At 57.4% G+C, this 14168-nt stretch overlaps 1 protein-coding gene across 2 annotated transcripts in view; it reads left to right on the top strand.

Annotated features, from left to right (window-relative positions):
• Nucleotides 1–14168, top strand: part of LOC102454183 (peptide methionine sulfoxide reductase MsrA-like) — a 76340-nt gene that overhangs the window by 41536 nt on the left and 20636 nt on the right. The window contains exon 6 of one of the 2 annotated variants that reach the window (XM_006111966.4): nucleotides 2576–3469. The exons of the other annotated variant lie outside the window; for it this stretch is intronic. Within the exon in view, the coding sequence (XP_006112028.2) occupies nucleotides 2576–2752 (177 nt within the window). The 3' untranslated portion in view covers nucleotides 2753–3469. Of the gene's footprint in view, nucleotides 1–2575; nucleotides 3470–14168 lie in introns of those variants that run through there. 2 annotated transcript variants of the gene reach the window in all.

Below are 14168 nucleotides of genomic sequence, written 5' to 3'. Positions count from 1 at the left end.
GGCGTGGCTGCTCCCGTGGCCGGGGCCACGTGGTGGGTGGGGATGGGGACAGGACTGTGGTGGGAGGCAGCTGCTCTGGCTGCTGCCAGGGAAGAAGCCATGTTGGGAGGTGGCTGCCGCCAGGGCCGAGGCCACGTGGCGGGTGGCTGCAGCTGCTGGGAGTTGGGGCTGTGGGCCTGTCAGGAGGAGCAGTGGGGGGTGAAAGAGGAGCCAGTGGGGCTAGTTGTGTAACAGGGCAGAAGGTGGGGCAGGAGCTAATGCATCTGCACAGTAAGTGGGGCTTTCTTCCATAACAATTTAAAATAGAGATATGTATTAGGAACGATGAATGCCATGGTGTCACATGTCCAAACAAGCGCATGTGACCTCAATACTGGTGCACAGGACAAAACTCACTCTGCTCACGGATGGAAAATTTTCCAGGGAACGGTGTTGCTGACCTGGGGCAAGTGGGTTTCCCTCTCTGTAAAGTGGCACTAACAATCCTTCACTCCCACCCGGGGCGGCCCAGATGCTGCATGACACGGGTGAGAGGCAAAGGATGCTCGGAGACACATTTTAGTCAAGGCCTTTGAAGTCCTTGGATGATAGGTGCTATTGCAGAGCAGGTTGCTCCGGATGGAGAGCGGCACAGCCTGGACTGGTGGCCCTTGAGAGATTGCTGGGTCTCGTGGAAGCCAGCTGGGATGCTGGGATCTAGGAGGAAACACTCCCCTGTGGATGTAGGAGATGTTTCCCCTAAAGGGAAGTAGTGTGCTGATCCTCCTCTCCTTTTCCTTGCCCCAGAGAAGCTTTTGTCAGAGAACTTGAGCCCTTAGGCCCTCAGAACAGGGCTCAAGCCGTAGACCTGGATCTAAAAGCTTGAGTTATACCTGCCTCTGCTAGGGGCTGAGCCCATCGTGTGAGAAGAGCAGCTGCAGTACAGGTTGTAGCTCTGAAAACGGGCACTCTCTGGTCTGGAAGGACCACGGGTGCTCCTGGACCAGAGAGCCCAGGAGCCTAAGGGCAGGAGGGCCAGCCAGGACTGGGACAAGACCGGATTCCCCCAGCAGCCCGTGGCAGCTGAGGGCTGGAGCCCCATGGCAGCTCCCAGGAATGTGGGGCTGGGGTCCCTTGGCATTCCCTGGGAGCGATAGGTTTGGGGGCCGCTGGCAGGTGACCTCCCCTGGTCCGGCAAATTCTCTCTCTGGGCTGGTCAGGTCCCCATGGTGCCGGACCAGGGAGGTCCAATCTCTAGTAGATTCAGAAACTGCTTCTGTGGTCCAGCCACTAGGGGGAGACAGAGCAGCATGGCGTGGGGAGGATTGCTACAGGCTGATGGTGTTGCCTGTAAGCTGTGAAATACCCAGTCGCAGAAAGGGGTGGGGCAGAAATCGCTAAGCACGGCTCGGCAGCGTCCAGTCACACCCTTGGGAGCAGGCTGCCCGCCTCCTACTGCCTTTTAAAGTGCAGTGGGGTTTGGTCACGAGCCGGGACTGAGCCGGAGGCCTTACCCTATTGACTAATCGAGTAGCCAATAAAAATTCTATCGACTTATCGATTAGTAAAATAACCTCATTTTAGCATCCCTAGTACCCACCAGGCTTAGAACCAGTTAGGAAAATGGGTGTCTCGTGGCCCCCTTGTGGTCTATTTCATGAACTGCAACGTTTGCACAGTTCCCGTTAGCTCAGAGATAGAACAGTGTCTGTCTAAGGAAATGGGAGGGGGAGAGGGGTGCAGTGCTAGGAGGGGTCCCAGGCAGTGTGTGCAGCCCTAGTCCTAAATGTCTTTTATGGCCAGCTGGATAGTGCTCATCAGGTCCGGATGCTTTACTTTGACCCATGTTCATGGTGCGCCCATCGCTGAGGTGTCTGGGCTGGGCGTGTGGCAGCTCTAGAGCAGGGTTTGTGCTGGTGGAAGAGGCAGTTTGATGCTAACACCCAGGGTCTCCCAATGAGAGTGGCTGTTGTGGGCAGGTCTCTATCTAGCCAGCTCTGCAAATTCCTGCTGCCGTTCTTAAGTCCTTTCAGGGGACTTGCATTGCAGTCAGCACAGGGGACTCTGGATTCTATTTCCAGTTCTCCAGCTGACCTGTCCAGGGCTGTCGACCAATGTGCAACAGGGCTCATGACTACTGCTTGCCCCGTCCCCCCTCCCCCGGCGTGCCGCTTTCTGTGTGTTGCTAGGTTCTTGGGACTTGCTGGCCACCGAATGGAAGTGAATAGAAAATGCTCCCTCCACCGCCGTTGAGGGTCCCTGCCCACTGCTGCATCGGCCCAGGGCCAGTCCCTGTGTCCCACTCCTCTGCCTGGAAGTGGACATGGGCCTCGTGTCAGGAGAAGCAGTAGCTGTTTTGACTTCGCTGCCTCTGGATTTTGCTGGTGGTGTCCCTGCTGTTTCCTTTCCCCAGATCTTGTCATGGCCTCTGCCCTGAGCTCCTGAACCGGGCCAGGATCGAGGGTCATTGTCAGACGTGTCGGCTTCCCACACAAATCCTGTCACCCTGGTTGCCTGGCTCCAGCTGGAGAAGTTGCTTGCTCCCTTTCCAGGAGCACTGCCCTTGACATCCTTTCTTCCTGTCTCCTCTTGCCAGGAACTGGCCAAGCAGCAGCTGGGGCCCATCACCACTGAAATCCAGGAGGCCGGGGAGTTCTATTATGCAGAGGATTACCACCAGCAGTATCTGCACAAGACCCCCAGGCGTTACTGTGGCCAGAAGGGGACCGGTGTGGCCTGTCCCATCAGCCCAATAGCCGAAAAGGAGCCCTGAAGGGAGTGCATCTAGGAGCCAGGGCCTTCCAACCCACCAGCAGTTGCCATGGGAACATAGATTCATAGACTTTAAGGTCAGAAGGGACCATTATGATCATCTAGTCTGACCCCCTGCACAGTGCAGGCCACAGAATCTCACCCACCCCTCTTAGAATAATCCTCTCACCTATATCTCCAATATTGAAGCCTTCAAATACTTTGAAGGTCCCAAGATGCAGAGAGTCCTCCAGCTGTGATCTGTACCCCATGCTACAGAGGAAGGCGAAAAACCTCCAGGGTCTCTGCCAATCTACCCTGGAGGAAAATTCCTTCCCGACCCCAAATATGGCGATCAGCTAAACCCTGAGCATGTGAGCAAGACTCACCAGCCAGACACCCAGAAATTCTCTACAGTAACTCCTATCATCCCTCCATTGACATATTTCCCACTGAAAATGAATGGTCAATTAGCTACCAAGATCATATTCTCTCATCAACCCATCCCCGAATCATAGAACTGGAAGAGATCTCAGAAGGTCATCAAGTCCAGCCCCCTGCTCTAGGCAGGACCAATCCCATCTAAATCAACCCGGCCAGGGCTTTGTCAAGCCGAGACTTAAACACCTCTAGGGATGGAGACTCCACTACTTCCCTAGGTAACCCATTCCAGTGCTTCACCACCCTCCTAGGGAAATAGTTTTTCCTAATATCCAACCTGGACCTCTCCCACCACAACTTGAGACCATTGCTCCTTGTTCTGCCATCTGTCACTATTGAGAACAGCCTCTCTCCATCCTCTTTGGAACCTCCCTTCAGGAAGTTGAAGGCTGCTATCAAATCCCCCCTCACTCTTCTCTTCCGCAGACTAAACAGACCCAACTCCCTTAGCCTCTCCTCATAGGTCATATGCTCCAGCCCCCTAATCATTTTGGTTGCCCTCCGCTGGACCCTCTCCAATGCGTCCGCATCTTTTTTGTAGTGGGGGGCCCAGAACTGGACACAATACTCCAGATGTGGCCTTACCAATGCCGAATAAAGGGGAATAATCACATCTCTGGATCTGCTGGCAATGCTCCTCTTAATGCAACCTAATATGCCATTAGCCTTCTTGGCTACAAGGGCACACTGCTGACTCATATCCAGCTTCTAATCCACTGTAAACCCCAGGTCCTTTTCTGCAGAACTACTACTTAACTGGTTGGTCCCCGGCTTGTAACTATGCTTGGGATTCTTCCGTCCCAAGTGCAGGACTCTACACTTGTCCTTGTTGAACCTCATCAGATTTCTTGTGGCCCAATCCTCCAATTTGTCTAAGTCACTCTGGACCCTATCTCTGCCCTCCAGCGTATCTACCTCTCCCCCTAGCTTAGTGTCATCCGCAAACTTGCTGAGGGTGCAATCCAGCCCCTCATCCAGGTCATTAATAAAGATATTGAACAAAACCGGTCCTAGAACCGAACCTTGGGGTACTCCGCTAGAAACCGACCGCCATTCTGACATCGAGCTGTTGATGCAGCCTAGCATCTCATTTTAAGTGACCATTGTGAGCCCAGGTGGCTTTTCTTTTCGGGGCACCTCGGACCCAGCAGAGCCGGTGTGGCGGGTTGAGCACGGGGCAAACTAGCGCTTGATTCCCTTCCTGCCTGCGTTTCAGGAGAGCTGGACTGTTGCACTGGAGATGTCCAAGGGCTGCTCTGGGTCTGAGCCCCAATGAGGCACCAGAGTTGAGAGCTTACCCCTTGGGCCTGGGTGCTTTGCTGTTGCCTCTGGGCCGGGTCTGTTCCTGCACCCGTTTGGCCCTGATTGAAGAGGGGCCCATCGGAGACAGCCGGCTGGCGATGATCCTGCATAGCCTCCTGGCTTTGTGCTGCTGGTTCCTCATGCTGATCTGTCTGCACCACCACCCCCTTCTCTCCTGCATGTCACTGGGGGTCACCTCGGCTCCTTGGGAAGCTGGAGCACAGGTGAGGAGGTAACTTGCATGGAGAGTTTCCTTCCTCCATTGCCATAGCAGAGGCAAGAAGAGACTCTTCCCCCTCCTACCTTGCACTTGGGCCAGTGGGGCTGGCTAGAGGACAGGGCAGACCCAGTGGCCCTGGGCAACCTCTAGCGTATAGGGCCTGAGGTTTTCAGCCTCCTTTGCTGCTGGATTTGCGACGGCCTGGGATATGGGGACCTGGTGGCAGGCAGCAAACACTGTCCTCTGCCCACCTGGGTTTGCTAGACAAGGCTGGGAAGGCTGCAGCCCTCCCCTGCCTGCCAGCTACGGCCTCACCCCCTCCCCTATTTGATGATGGAGGAGCTGGGCCACTTCTGCAGGGTCCCATTGACTTGGAGCCATTAAACCACAGCCCAGGAAGCCTCCCCTCTTGGGGCTTGAGCCTGGCCTCTTTCCTCCCCTCCCATGGGAAGTCAGTGATGCCAAAGCCCCTGGATCCCTGCTGGTCCAGAGAATGAGCCTGCCCTAGAGACATGGACACAGGAACTGGCCAGGCTGCTGGAACTGGCACCCTGCAGCCCTTCCACTGCCACGGTCTCGCCCCTTGCACATGCTTCTACCTCCTGTCTGTGAGCCCACTAGGGGAGGGGAGCTGTCGCAGGCTGCTACCTGCTTGCCTGCAGAGGGCGCCCTCTCCTTTTCTCTGTGCTCTCCCGCCACTAGATGGGGGCTGGGGAGGAGGGACGTGCCCCAAGCCCCAGCTAGCCCAGGGGGAGCGGTGCTAGTCCAGGGCTTTTCCAGCACTCGCTGCTGGGGCTGCCCTAGCTGATCAGGTCCTAGGAGGTCCCACCCTGCATCCAGATTCCCACCTCCCTGTCACTTATTGCATTCATTGACTGTTCCCCAGGAATCTGCAGGCCCCCCCCTGCCCTATGTGCATGTCTCTTGGCTTCTCTGGGCCTCCTGGTACCCTCTGCTGCAGCACGGGGCAGGAACAAACTCTTCCAGCTCCAGCCCAGCATTGCCCTTTAGTTGAAGGAGGGGTCGTCTACTTCTCCCTGGCCCTGCCTCATCCCTGGAGCCCCTGCAGCTCTGTCTAACCTAACCAGCCTGCCCCGAGCTCCCATCATGTCTCGCCACCTGTCCCTGCACATAACTGAGCCCACCACGGGGAAGGCAGATAACTGACATACAGGTGGGGCTGAGCCCAGCCCCCCCCCTTAAAGGGCCAGTCCTCCTGTGACAGCAGCAGGCACCCCCCAGGTGGGTCACTTCTTTGGTGCAGAGTTTTGTTCCACCAGAAGCCACAGGGGCGGCAGTGCAGAAGCAGAGAGGCCCTGGGCTCTGCGCCAGAGTTGCCTGCTGCCGGCAGGTGAACATGCATTGAACTCTGCTGGGCAGAGAGGTGGCATTTAAATTGATGCTCAGATGGGTGGGGCTGGCCTCCTTAATTGGCCTGTGCCATTTGGATCCTCTGAAACGACCCAGCATCTCTTGGGCTGCACTGAATAAATGAAAGGGTTGATTTATTGATGGCAGCGCTCAGGTTGTGGCCGGGCTGATGAATGTGTTGGTGTCTGCATGTTGATGCTGCTTCTAATCGGTGTCAGGGCTGGATGGGGGAGATGTGATGTTAGAGGGGCTCAGGGTAATGGGGATATTACACAGCAGCTGCTAGGAGCCAAAGGCATTGGCTTGCTCACAGCTCTCATACCTGGGGTTGCAGTTACAGGATGTTGCCTGTTCAGCACGTGGGTGTAAAGTGCTCCTTGCGCAGAGGAATGGGGAGTTAACTGGGATTCAGATGAGCCATGCCCTAGATAGCTCTTGCCATCTGCACCCCTTAGCCACTAGCAATTTCAAAGTAGGGCTGCTTCTGTCCTGAGAGCACAGACTCCTGCCACTAGAGCCATAGGTGAATCCCCATGAGCAGTATAGGATCTATGACAGACCCAAGGAAAAATTCAGATTCTGTCCACCAGAGGGCAGTCGTGCTCAATTCTAAGTGTGGTCTCTGCCAGGCCTGCTCCCCGGGACTCTTCCTTTCAGCAGCGAGGAGCTGTGATTCTTGGCCCGCAGACTGAACTGGTGTGTAGGAGGTAAAGAGCCATAAACCGACCACCCACCAAAGCTCCCTCGAAAGGCTGGTGGCGCCTGTCTGTCCTGAGTCTTAGCAGGAATTATCTTGGCGGGGCCCAGCCACGGGGAGTGACCCTGCCTTACGTTTCATCCCAGGAGGACACAGCTGTCCAGCACCACCGGCGTTAGAGCACCGCTCTCCAGGAGGGTGGGGGACTCCCAGGGCCGACCCTGCTCCCAAACTGTGCCAGAGGCCGGCCTCCTTCTCTAGCACCTCAGCGCTGATCTCATGTTCTCGGCCTGCCCCTGTATCTTTTCTCGGCCTGCGGCTGGCTTTGCAGGCGCGGTCTGAGTGTGCACGGAAATCCCAAGGCCATGTCCTCACAGGAGCATCGTGGCTCTGGGCCCATGTGCAAAGGCTGCTAATGGAGAGAGAAGTGGAGGAGGGGGAAGTAAGGGTGGTGATGGAGTATTTGGAGGGGGAGGAAAATGGCAGCGAGCTGGGTTTAAAACCGAGCCCGTCTCTCTTCAAGCGGGGCAACTGCTGCATCTGCCTCCTGAGTCCCGCTCCCCGCGTGGGGGAGCTCCTGCAGCCCTTGCCCAGGAATTTGGCTCCGGTCTTGGCTCCCCCATGGCGGTGATGTCGGCGCACTGCCAGCAGGTGGCGCTCTCTACTCATTGCCTCAATGGCTGGCAAACTGCACAGCGCCTCCTTCAATACTCAGACCCTCCAAAGCATCTGTAGGGGACAAGGTTTGGGGGAATGTTTTAAAAAGAAATCAAGGCTGTTTCCAGGGATCTTGGCGGGCCTGAGAATCAGCTTGTGACGGTGGCCAAGGGGGCAAAATTTTAATAAAGGCCTCCCTGATTGAATTCAGCTAAGCATGGGGAGCGTGTTATGCCTTTTATTTGGGGGAGGGCGGGAGACCGGCTCAGAAGCCGCTGGTTCAGAGCTCCTCTTCATTAAAGCTTGCCGGTTGCCTGGCTTCCTTCGGGAAGGTGCCCCGGTATCCTTGAGCAGCTGGCCCAAGAATGCAGGCCGAGGTTTTATGTCTGCCAGAAAAATGATATTGACTCATGTTGTTTTTCGGTGCGTCTCCCTCCTCCATCTATCATTGGCTTTGAATATGGGGGACAATTTCAACCAAATGTCTCGGTCCAGTTACAGCTAAATGTTCTGGTTCCCCTCCGAAGAGCTCTGTGCTTCTGTTTTGTAGGCTGGGAGGACAGGTATTACCGGGCCTGTAGCTTCTAATGGGTTAATCAGGTTATTTCTCCTTCAGCAGGTGCAGCAGTCCCCATGGAGTAGATGCTCAGGGTGTGTGGGCTGGTTTGCATGTCACAGCTGTGCCTGTGAATCACAGCTGGGGTCCCCGGGGCAGTGAGCTGGGTGGCTTTCAGCCTGGCGCCCGCAGCCAGTTGTCGTCCTGCACCCTGGGGTGTTTCTGCTCCATGAGGGCTCTGGGTGCAAAGGGCAGGGCTGGACCTGGTCAAACTGGAGGCGTAGAGACTGTGGGGAGGCTGGCAGCTTGCACAGCACTTGCCTACACCTTTCTGTAGCTCAAGCAGCTGCAGCACCACACAATAATACCTGTTGTTTCCAGAGCAGCTCTCAAAGTGTTCTGCAGAGGGGGAAACTGAGGCTCACAGAGAGAGAGGTGACTCCTCTGAGGCCAGCCAGCAGCAGCTCTAGGAATAGACCCAGGGTTCCTGAGTATCTGGCCAGTGCTTTAGCCGCACTGCTCCTTCTGTGGTATCCCTGTTAGTCTCTGACCTCCCATACTGTGTGTCTGGGGCAGTCAGAACGTAGGGTCCCCATTATGCTAAGTATCCTAGTGTGCTGACCTGCACGTTCTCTTTGGCTGCCAGTGCAGGTCTGCCGTGGTCTGGGAATATTAGTCCCTGGGGGTTTCATGGGGTTGGTTTCCTTTGGGGCAGAGTGGTAGCTCCCTTCCACTTGGTCCTCAGTCCTGCTGCCTGCCCTATGTCGCGGCCATGGGGCTGCCCTGTGCAGTGACGCACAAGCCAAGTTCCTGCCTGCTTCAAAGTCAGCCCCCCATGTGGGGCTTTCAGTCGGGGGGGTGTTCGTGTCCCCTTTGCACCTCAGTTTCCTGTCTGTAAAATGGGTCCATTAATTCCCTCTCCCACCATCTTTGTCTGCCTTGGCGATTGATGCTAGCTCTTTGGGGCAGGGACTGTCTCCTACCATGTACAAACCCTAGTACCGCAGAGCCCTGACTTCAGCTTAGCCTCTGGCTGCTACCGTAATACACATCAGAGCAGGCATTGTAAAAACTGCCTCACCTAATCTTGGCGGTGATTTTTGTTTCTTCTGCACACGCTGCCCCATCCCCACTGTCTGACTAGCTGAGCTTACATAGTTCCAGAGTGTCCCTCCTAAGTGGGCTATGTGTGGGAAAAGATGCGTATGGACCAGTGCTACTGAGCCCTGGAGCCGAGGGGGTGTAACTCCCCGTAGTAACACATTGCTGTGGGAAACCAAGGCACGGAGTTGGCCTGTGATATGCCTGGGTGGGGTCATGCAGCAATGTGGTGGGGACCAGACCCCTGGCATCCTGGTTCCAAGCTTGGTGCTCAGTTTCGGATGGAACAAAGGACAAGCTGAAGTGAAGAGATGAGAGTTTGAAAGGCAGCGGCGGATTTAGGGCAGGGCGAGCGGGGCGGCTGCCCCAGGCCCCGCGCTTCCCAAAGCCCCGCGCATGCGCCGTGTCAAAGGCGGAGCCCCGCAAAATTTCACTGCCCGGGGCCCCGCGGCACTCTTATCTGCCCCTGTCGAAAGGGGATGTCAGAGCTGAATGGCCAGAGCTGAGCAGGATGCAGCTGGCTGGACCAGCCTCAGGGGCTGAGAATTGCCATTCTAGAGTTGCTGTGGGGCTCACTGGGCATTTCATGTCCCTCTCTAGAGGCCAATCACCTAAGAGTATAAGAGCCTACTACACTGAGCAGCTAGCAGTAGATTTTTCTCTCTCAGCTCAAGCCCTTCCTGTCAGAGATAAAGATCAAACTGTTCCTGCCCTAGGGAGCCATGCAGGTGGGGGTGGGGGTGGGGGCCCTTAGAGATGAGAAAGGACTTTGTTTGCCAAAAAGGGGCAATTGTGGCATTTAGCCAGTGAACCAAACTTCACTTCCCCTGCAGCCAGGGAACTTACAAGCAGGGGTGAACTTGGCCCATGGACCTGTGTGTGCGCACAGCAGCGTGGGCTTCTCTGTGCTCTGCTAGCTCCTGCTGTCACATCTTTGGGGCTGCCCCCCCCGTGCACACGGTGCCATTAGAGCTGTTACAATTGCTGGCCAGTTCCCTCGGGGCCACTCCCTGCCTCTTGGAGCAGGTGGGAGCGCTGGATGCCTGAGCACCTCTGAGGCTGGGCTTTGTCCAGGCCTGGTGGGAGCAGAGAAGCACACAGCTTGCTGCAGCCGGCAGCCACCTGCCCCCTGTGTCAGAGTGTCCCTGAGCCCGGAAGGTGGGCATGGTGCTTGTGCTGCCAATGGACTGAGGAATTTCCCTGCACCTTCTGGAGTTCATCACTTTCTACCCAAGCCCCCTTCCCTCCCTCGCCCATCCCTGCCTGCGGGCCCAGATTCACAAAGGGCTTTAGGGGCCCAGGGCCACAGGCTAACGGTCCTTTGCTCCAGGCAGCCCTTCCTGGGCAGAGAGGAGCAGCTCTGCACACTGTGGTTCCTTCCTACTCCTGCTCCTCCTGCCTCGGTTGGAGCTCTGTCGCTGCAGCTCCCGTTGGCCACGATTCCTGGCCGATGGGAACAGCGGGGACAGGGCCTGCAGGCAAGCGTGGAGCAATGTGCAGAGACACCTGCCCCGTCCCCTTCCCAGGGCCTGTGCCACCAAATGGGAGCTGCCCCAGGTAAGTTCCTGACACCCCAACCCTGAGCCCCCTCCTACACTCTACGTCCCCGCCCAGACCCTGCATCTCCACCACCTCCTGCCCTGCACCCACTCCTGCACTCCAAACCCCTTGGCCCCAGCCTGAAGCCCCCTCCTACACCCTGAATGCCTCATCTTCTGCCCCACCCCAGAGCTCACACTCCCTCCTACGCTAGGGATGTGAACAAGTAGTTGACTAGACAATTAACTGATAAACCTGGGCTTATTGGTTAATCTTGTCTACTACTCACACTCCCCGCCCTCCCCCTTGCTGCTTCTGTATCAGAGGCGGCAAAAGTGGGGAATGAGGAGCCAGTGCTGGGAGGAGCAGACTTAAAAGCTGGTTCCCCGCAGCACAAGCTCCGTAGTGCCACCTGTACCCCCCCCCCACACACACACACTGCTTCCTCTATCAGAGGCAGCAGTGGGGGACGAGGGGGTAGAGGCTGCTTTGCAGTAGTAGCCCCTGTCGTCAGGGAGTTCGGACTCACTCCATGGACAAGGGCTGCTGCTGCGACCCCGCACTGTTGCCTCTGAGTGCAAGGTGGCAGGGGGCTCCCTGGGACTATCAAATAGTTGTGTAACTGCAAGGATGTCATGCTGTTACATGACTATTCAATTATCCGATAGCTAACATCTGTATCCCACATCCACCCCCCTCCCTCAACTCACAGCCCCCTCCTGCACTCTGACCTGACTGCCACCCTGGCGCTAAGGGGCCTGTGGGGCGCAGCAGATAGTCCTTGCCCTAGGTGCAATCAAAGACAGCTCTAGATTCCTTCCTCGGCCACAGCTACAGTTGCACAGTTCCCTCCGAGATGCTTGTCAGCTGGGCCTTGAGGCACTGGCCTCTGCACACTACATGCTCTGCTCTAGATCCCAGCATTCCTTCATTTCCCTGCACTGAGCAAGGCCTGCCCAGTCACCACCCCAACACACACACACTTGGCGCCTGCCTGCTGACGGGCCTTTGCAGCTGGATGTCAAAGGGCTTCCAAAGGAAAATAAAGTATCATCCCTACTTGCTGAGAAACTGAGGCACAAAGGGACTCCCTCCTCCCCCCCTCCCCCCGGCCTCCTGGGCACTGCCTACTGAACGATGCTTCCATGGCACTAGTGTCAGCAAAAGGGGCGTGATGGCATCAGGAACAGCAAGACCTGGGGTAGCCCCCATTCCTGAGCCTGTGGGGTGGGGAGGAACTAGAGTTTGGATGCACAGCGGGGCAGAGCAGGCAGGTGTCTAGCAGGAGGGCAATGACGGGACGCAGATTAGGGGCCAGCAATTGGTTAGGACCGGCCCTGGGTACCCACCTGGACCAACCACCCTCCCCCTCAGCTCCATCCTACAGGACTTCTGAACCCCCAGCTGGGGCACTCCCCTGCCCTGTTATCCCAAGCGGCTGAGCGACTCCTGGCCTTTACCAGTTCAACATCCAGCCTTGCCTCTGGACAGCTGGCCACACACAGAGAATTGAATCCAGGCCTCTTGTGTTGTGCCCTGCCTGCCGGGCCATGGCTCAGTGGCGCGGTGCCCGTCCTGTCTGCCCTGTCAGTGCAGTGGGGGTCTGGCAGACTGGGTGATTTCAGAATCATTAAAGTCTCCATTGGCACTTTGGCTTGGGAGTTTGTCCTTTCCCCACTGGCAACAGCCGCTGGTCCTCTCCCCGCTTGTGTCTCTACACCAGTCACCAGTTAAGAAAACGGCTGACAAGTGTCCTCTAAATTCAAGAAGGGAGCACGTGCCTGCCCCAGGAAAACAGCCTGTCAATTGAGGTTAGAGCGCAAATGCCCCGTGATGCTTGGAAACTCCAGGTGATTCACAACAGGAAGTGTGTGTGTGAGAGACAGGTGCACAAGAGATGGGAGGAGGGTGAGTCATAGCCTGCGGTGAGGAGGGAAGAGTTGCTGGCATGTAGCTCTCTCCAGAGGTGGGGAGAGCACCTGGGCTGTTTTACCATGTGTAGGGAGGGACCTCTTTTGGCTCCAAACTTTCCCCTGAGTTCAGCTGAAGTACTTGCATGGCAGTGCAGCCTAGTGGCAGAGGTAAGTCAGGCAGCCTGCATCCTCTTCTGGGATCATGGAAAAAGTCCCCCTCCCTGTTTCTGGTCCATAGACTCCAGAGTAGGAGGGGCACTGGAGAAAGACCTGTGCTAGAAAGTCTCTGGGAGCCTGTTAGTGAAGCCTCAATTCCTCCCTTCCCTACCCCAGTCAGCTCCAAGGATAACTTACCCACACTGGCAGTGTTGGCTCGCTAGTGGGCGGTGGGTAGCGCTTTGGGGCAGGGCACGTGTCTAACGCACCTACCCCAGTGGGGCCTGCTCTCCGGTGGGAGTGTGGGTACCACCAAACTCATGAGGGTCCAATAAGGCCAGCACTGGAACGGAGTCTGGAGGGGCCCCTCACCCAGTCTGGGGTTTCTTTGATTCTGGGAGTAGTGGTGAATCTCTGGGTAACATCTCAGGACCCTGGCTGCCCAGGCCAACCAGGGACACAAGGGCAGGGGGATTTTGGCTGTGTGGGAGGAGATGGAGCTAGGATCTGAACCTAGGTTACAGGAAAACCCCCTAGAAACTGCTTATGGGAGAGCAGCTGTGGGTGGTTCCTGGACTGGGCCTTTCTCCCCTCTTCTCACTCCCAGACGCCCCCAAGGGCGAATTGCCCCCCCCAGTGCTGCTGGCAGAGTGGCCCCCTGGAGCTGTGCAGCAGGGGGGCAACGTGGGCACTGTGACCCTATTCCATCCCCCGCCGCACCTCTGGAGCTGCCTTAGGTGGAGCGAACTGCGGCAGGCCGGGGGTCCGCAGGGAGCCCGGGGATCAGGCTCCTGCCAGAATTTCATCGTTCAAACTCGTGCTTAACCCGAGCTCGCGAGGGGCCGGGGGACTCTGGTCCCTGCGAGGGGAGGCTGCGCTTAAAGCCCTGGTGGGAGAGGATGGGCCAGTAGCACGGACAAGCCTGGCAGCTGCTGCTCGGTCTCTAGGAATGGCTCTGGGTCCTTCTGCGTCGCAGGCCCCCCGCACGCTGATCCAGTCCCGGGCACGCCCGGCCCCGAGCACCGCCGCTGTCTCGGGCCAGGCCCAGGCCCTGCTGGGGGAGGGGGGCGTTAAGGACAGGCCTGCTCGGCACGCGCTGTCCCAGGGCTGTGCCTGTCGCTCTTGCCTCGCTCTCTGCAGCTGTACAGTGGGGCTGGGGAGGGGGGGAAGGGTGTTAATGAGGGAACAACAGGAAGCTTCAGTCTTTTATTAGCTGCTGCGCTCTGCAGCTGGAGGTGAGTAATCTGATCTCTGCGGCGTCCTGTTTGCTCCTCGGCGCCCCGTTCCCTGCCTCCCACTCACCTGCCGCTGGACCAGCCGCGACCCACACCCTCCCCGCACGCCCACGCACGCCCTTCCCCTCCCCGGCGCGCCCCACGTGCCCGCTCGCCGCGGCCGCCGCTACCAGGAAAGCAGCTGCCGGGGCTAGCGCAGGGCTAGTGGCAGCGTGTCGCTGACGCCCACGCACGTCCTGTGTGGAGCCGG

This window comes from Pelodiscus sinensis, chromosome 25, assembly GCF_049634645.1.
Source record: "Pelodiscus sinensis isolate JC-2024 chromosome 25, ASM4963464v1, whole genome shotgun sequence".
Classification (NCBI taxonomy): Eukaryota; Metazoa; Chordata; order Testudines; family Trionychidae; genus Pelodiscus; species Pelodiscus sinensis.
The sequence above is the reverse complement of the archived record's forward strand: the minus strand, read 5'-3'. Positions and strand labels throughout refer to the sequence as shown.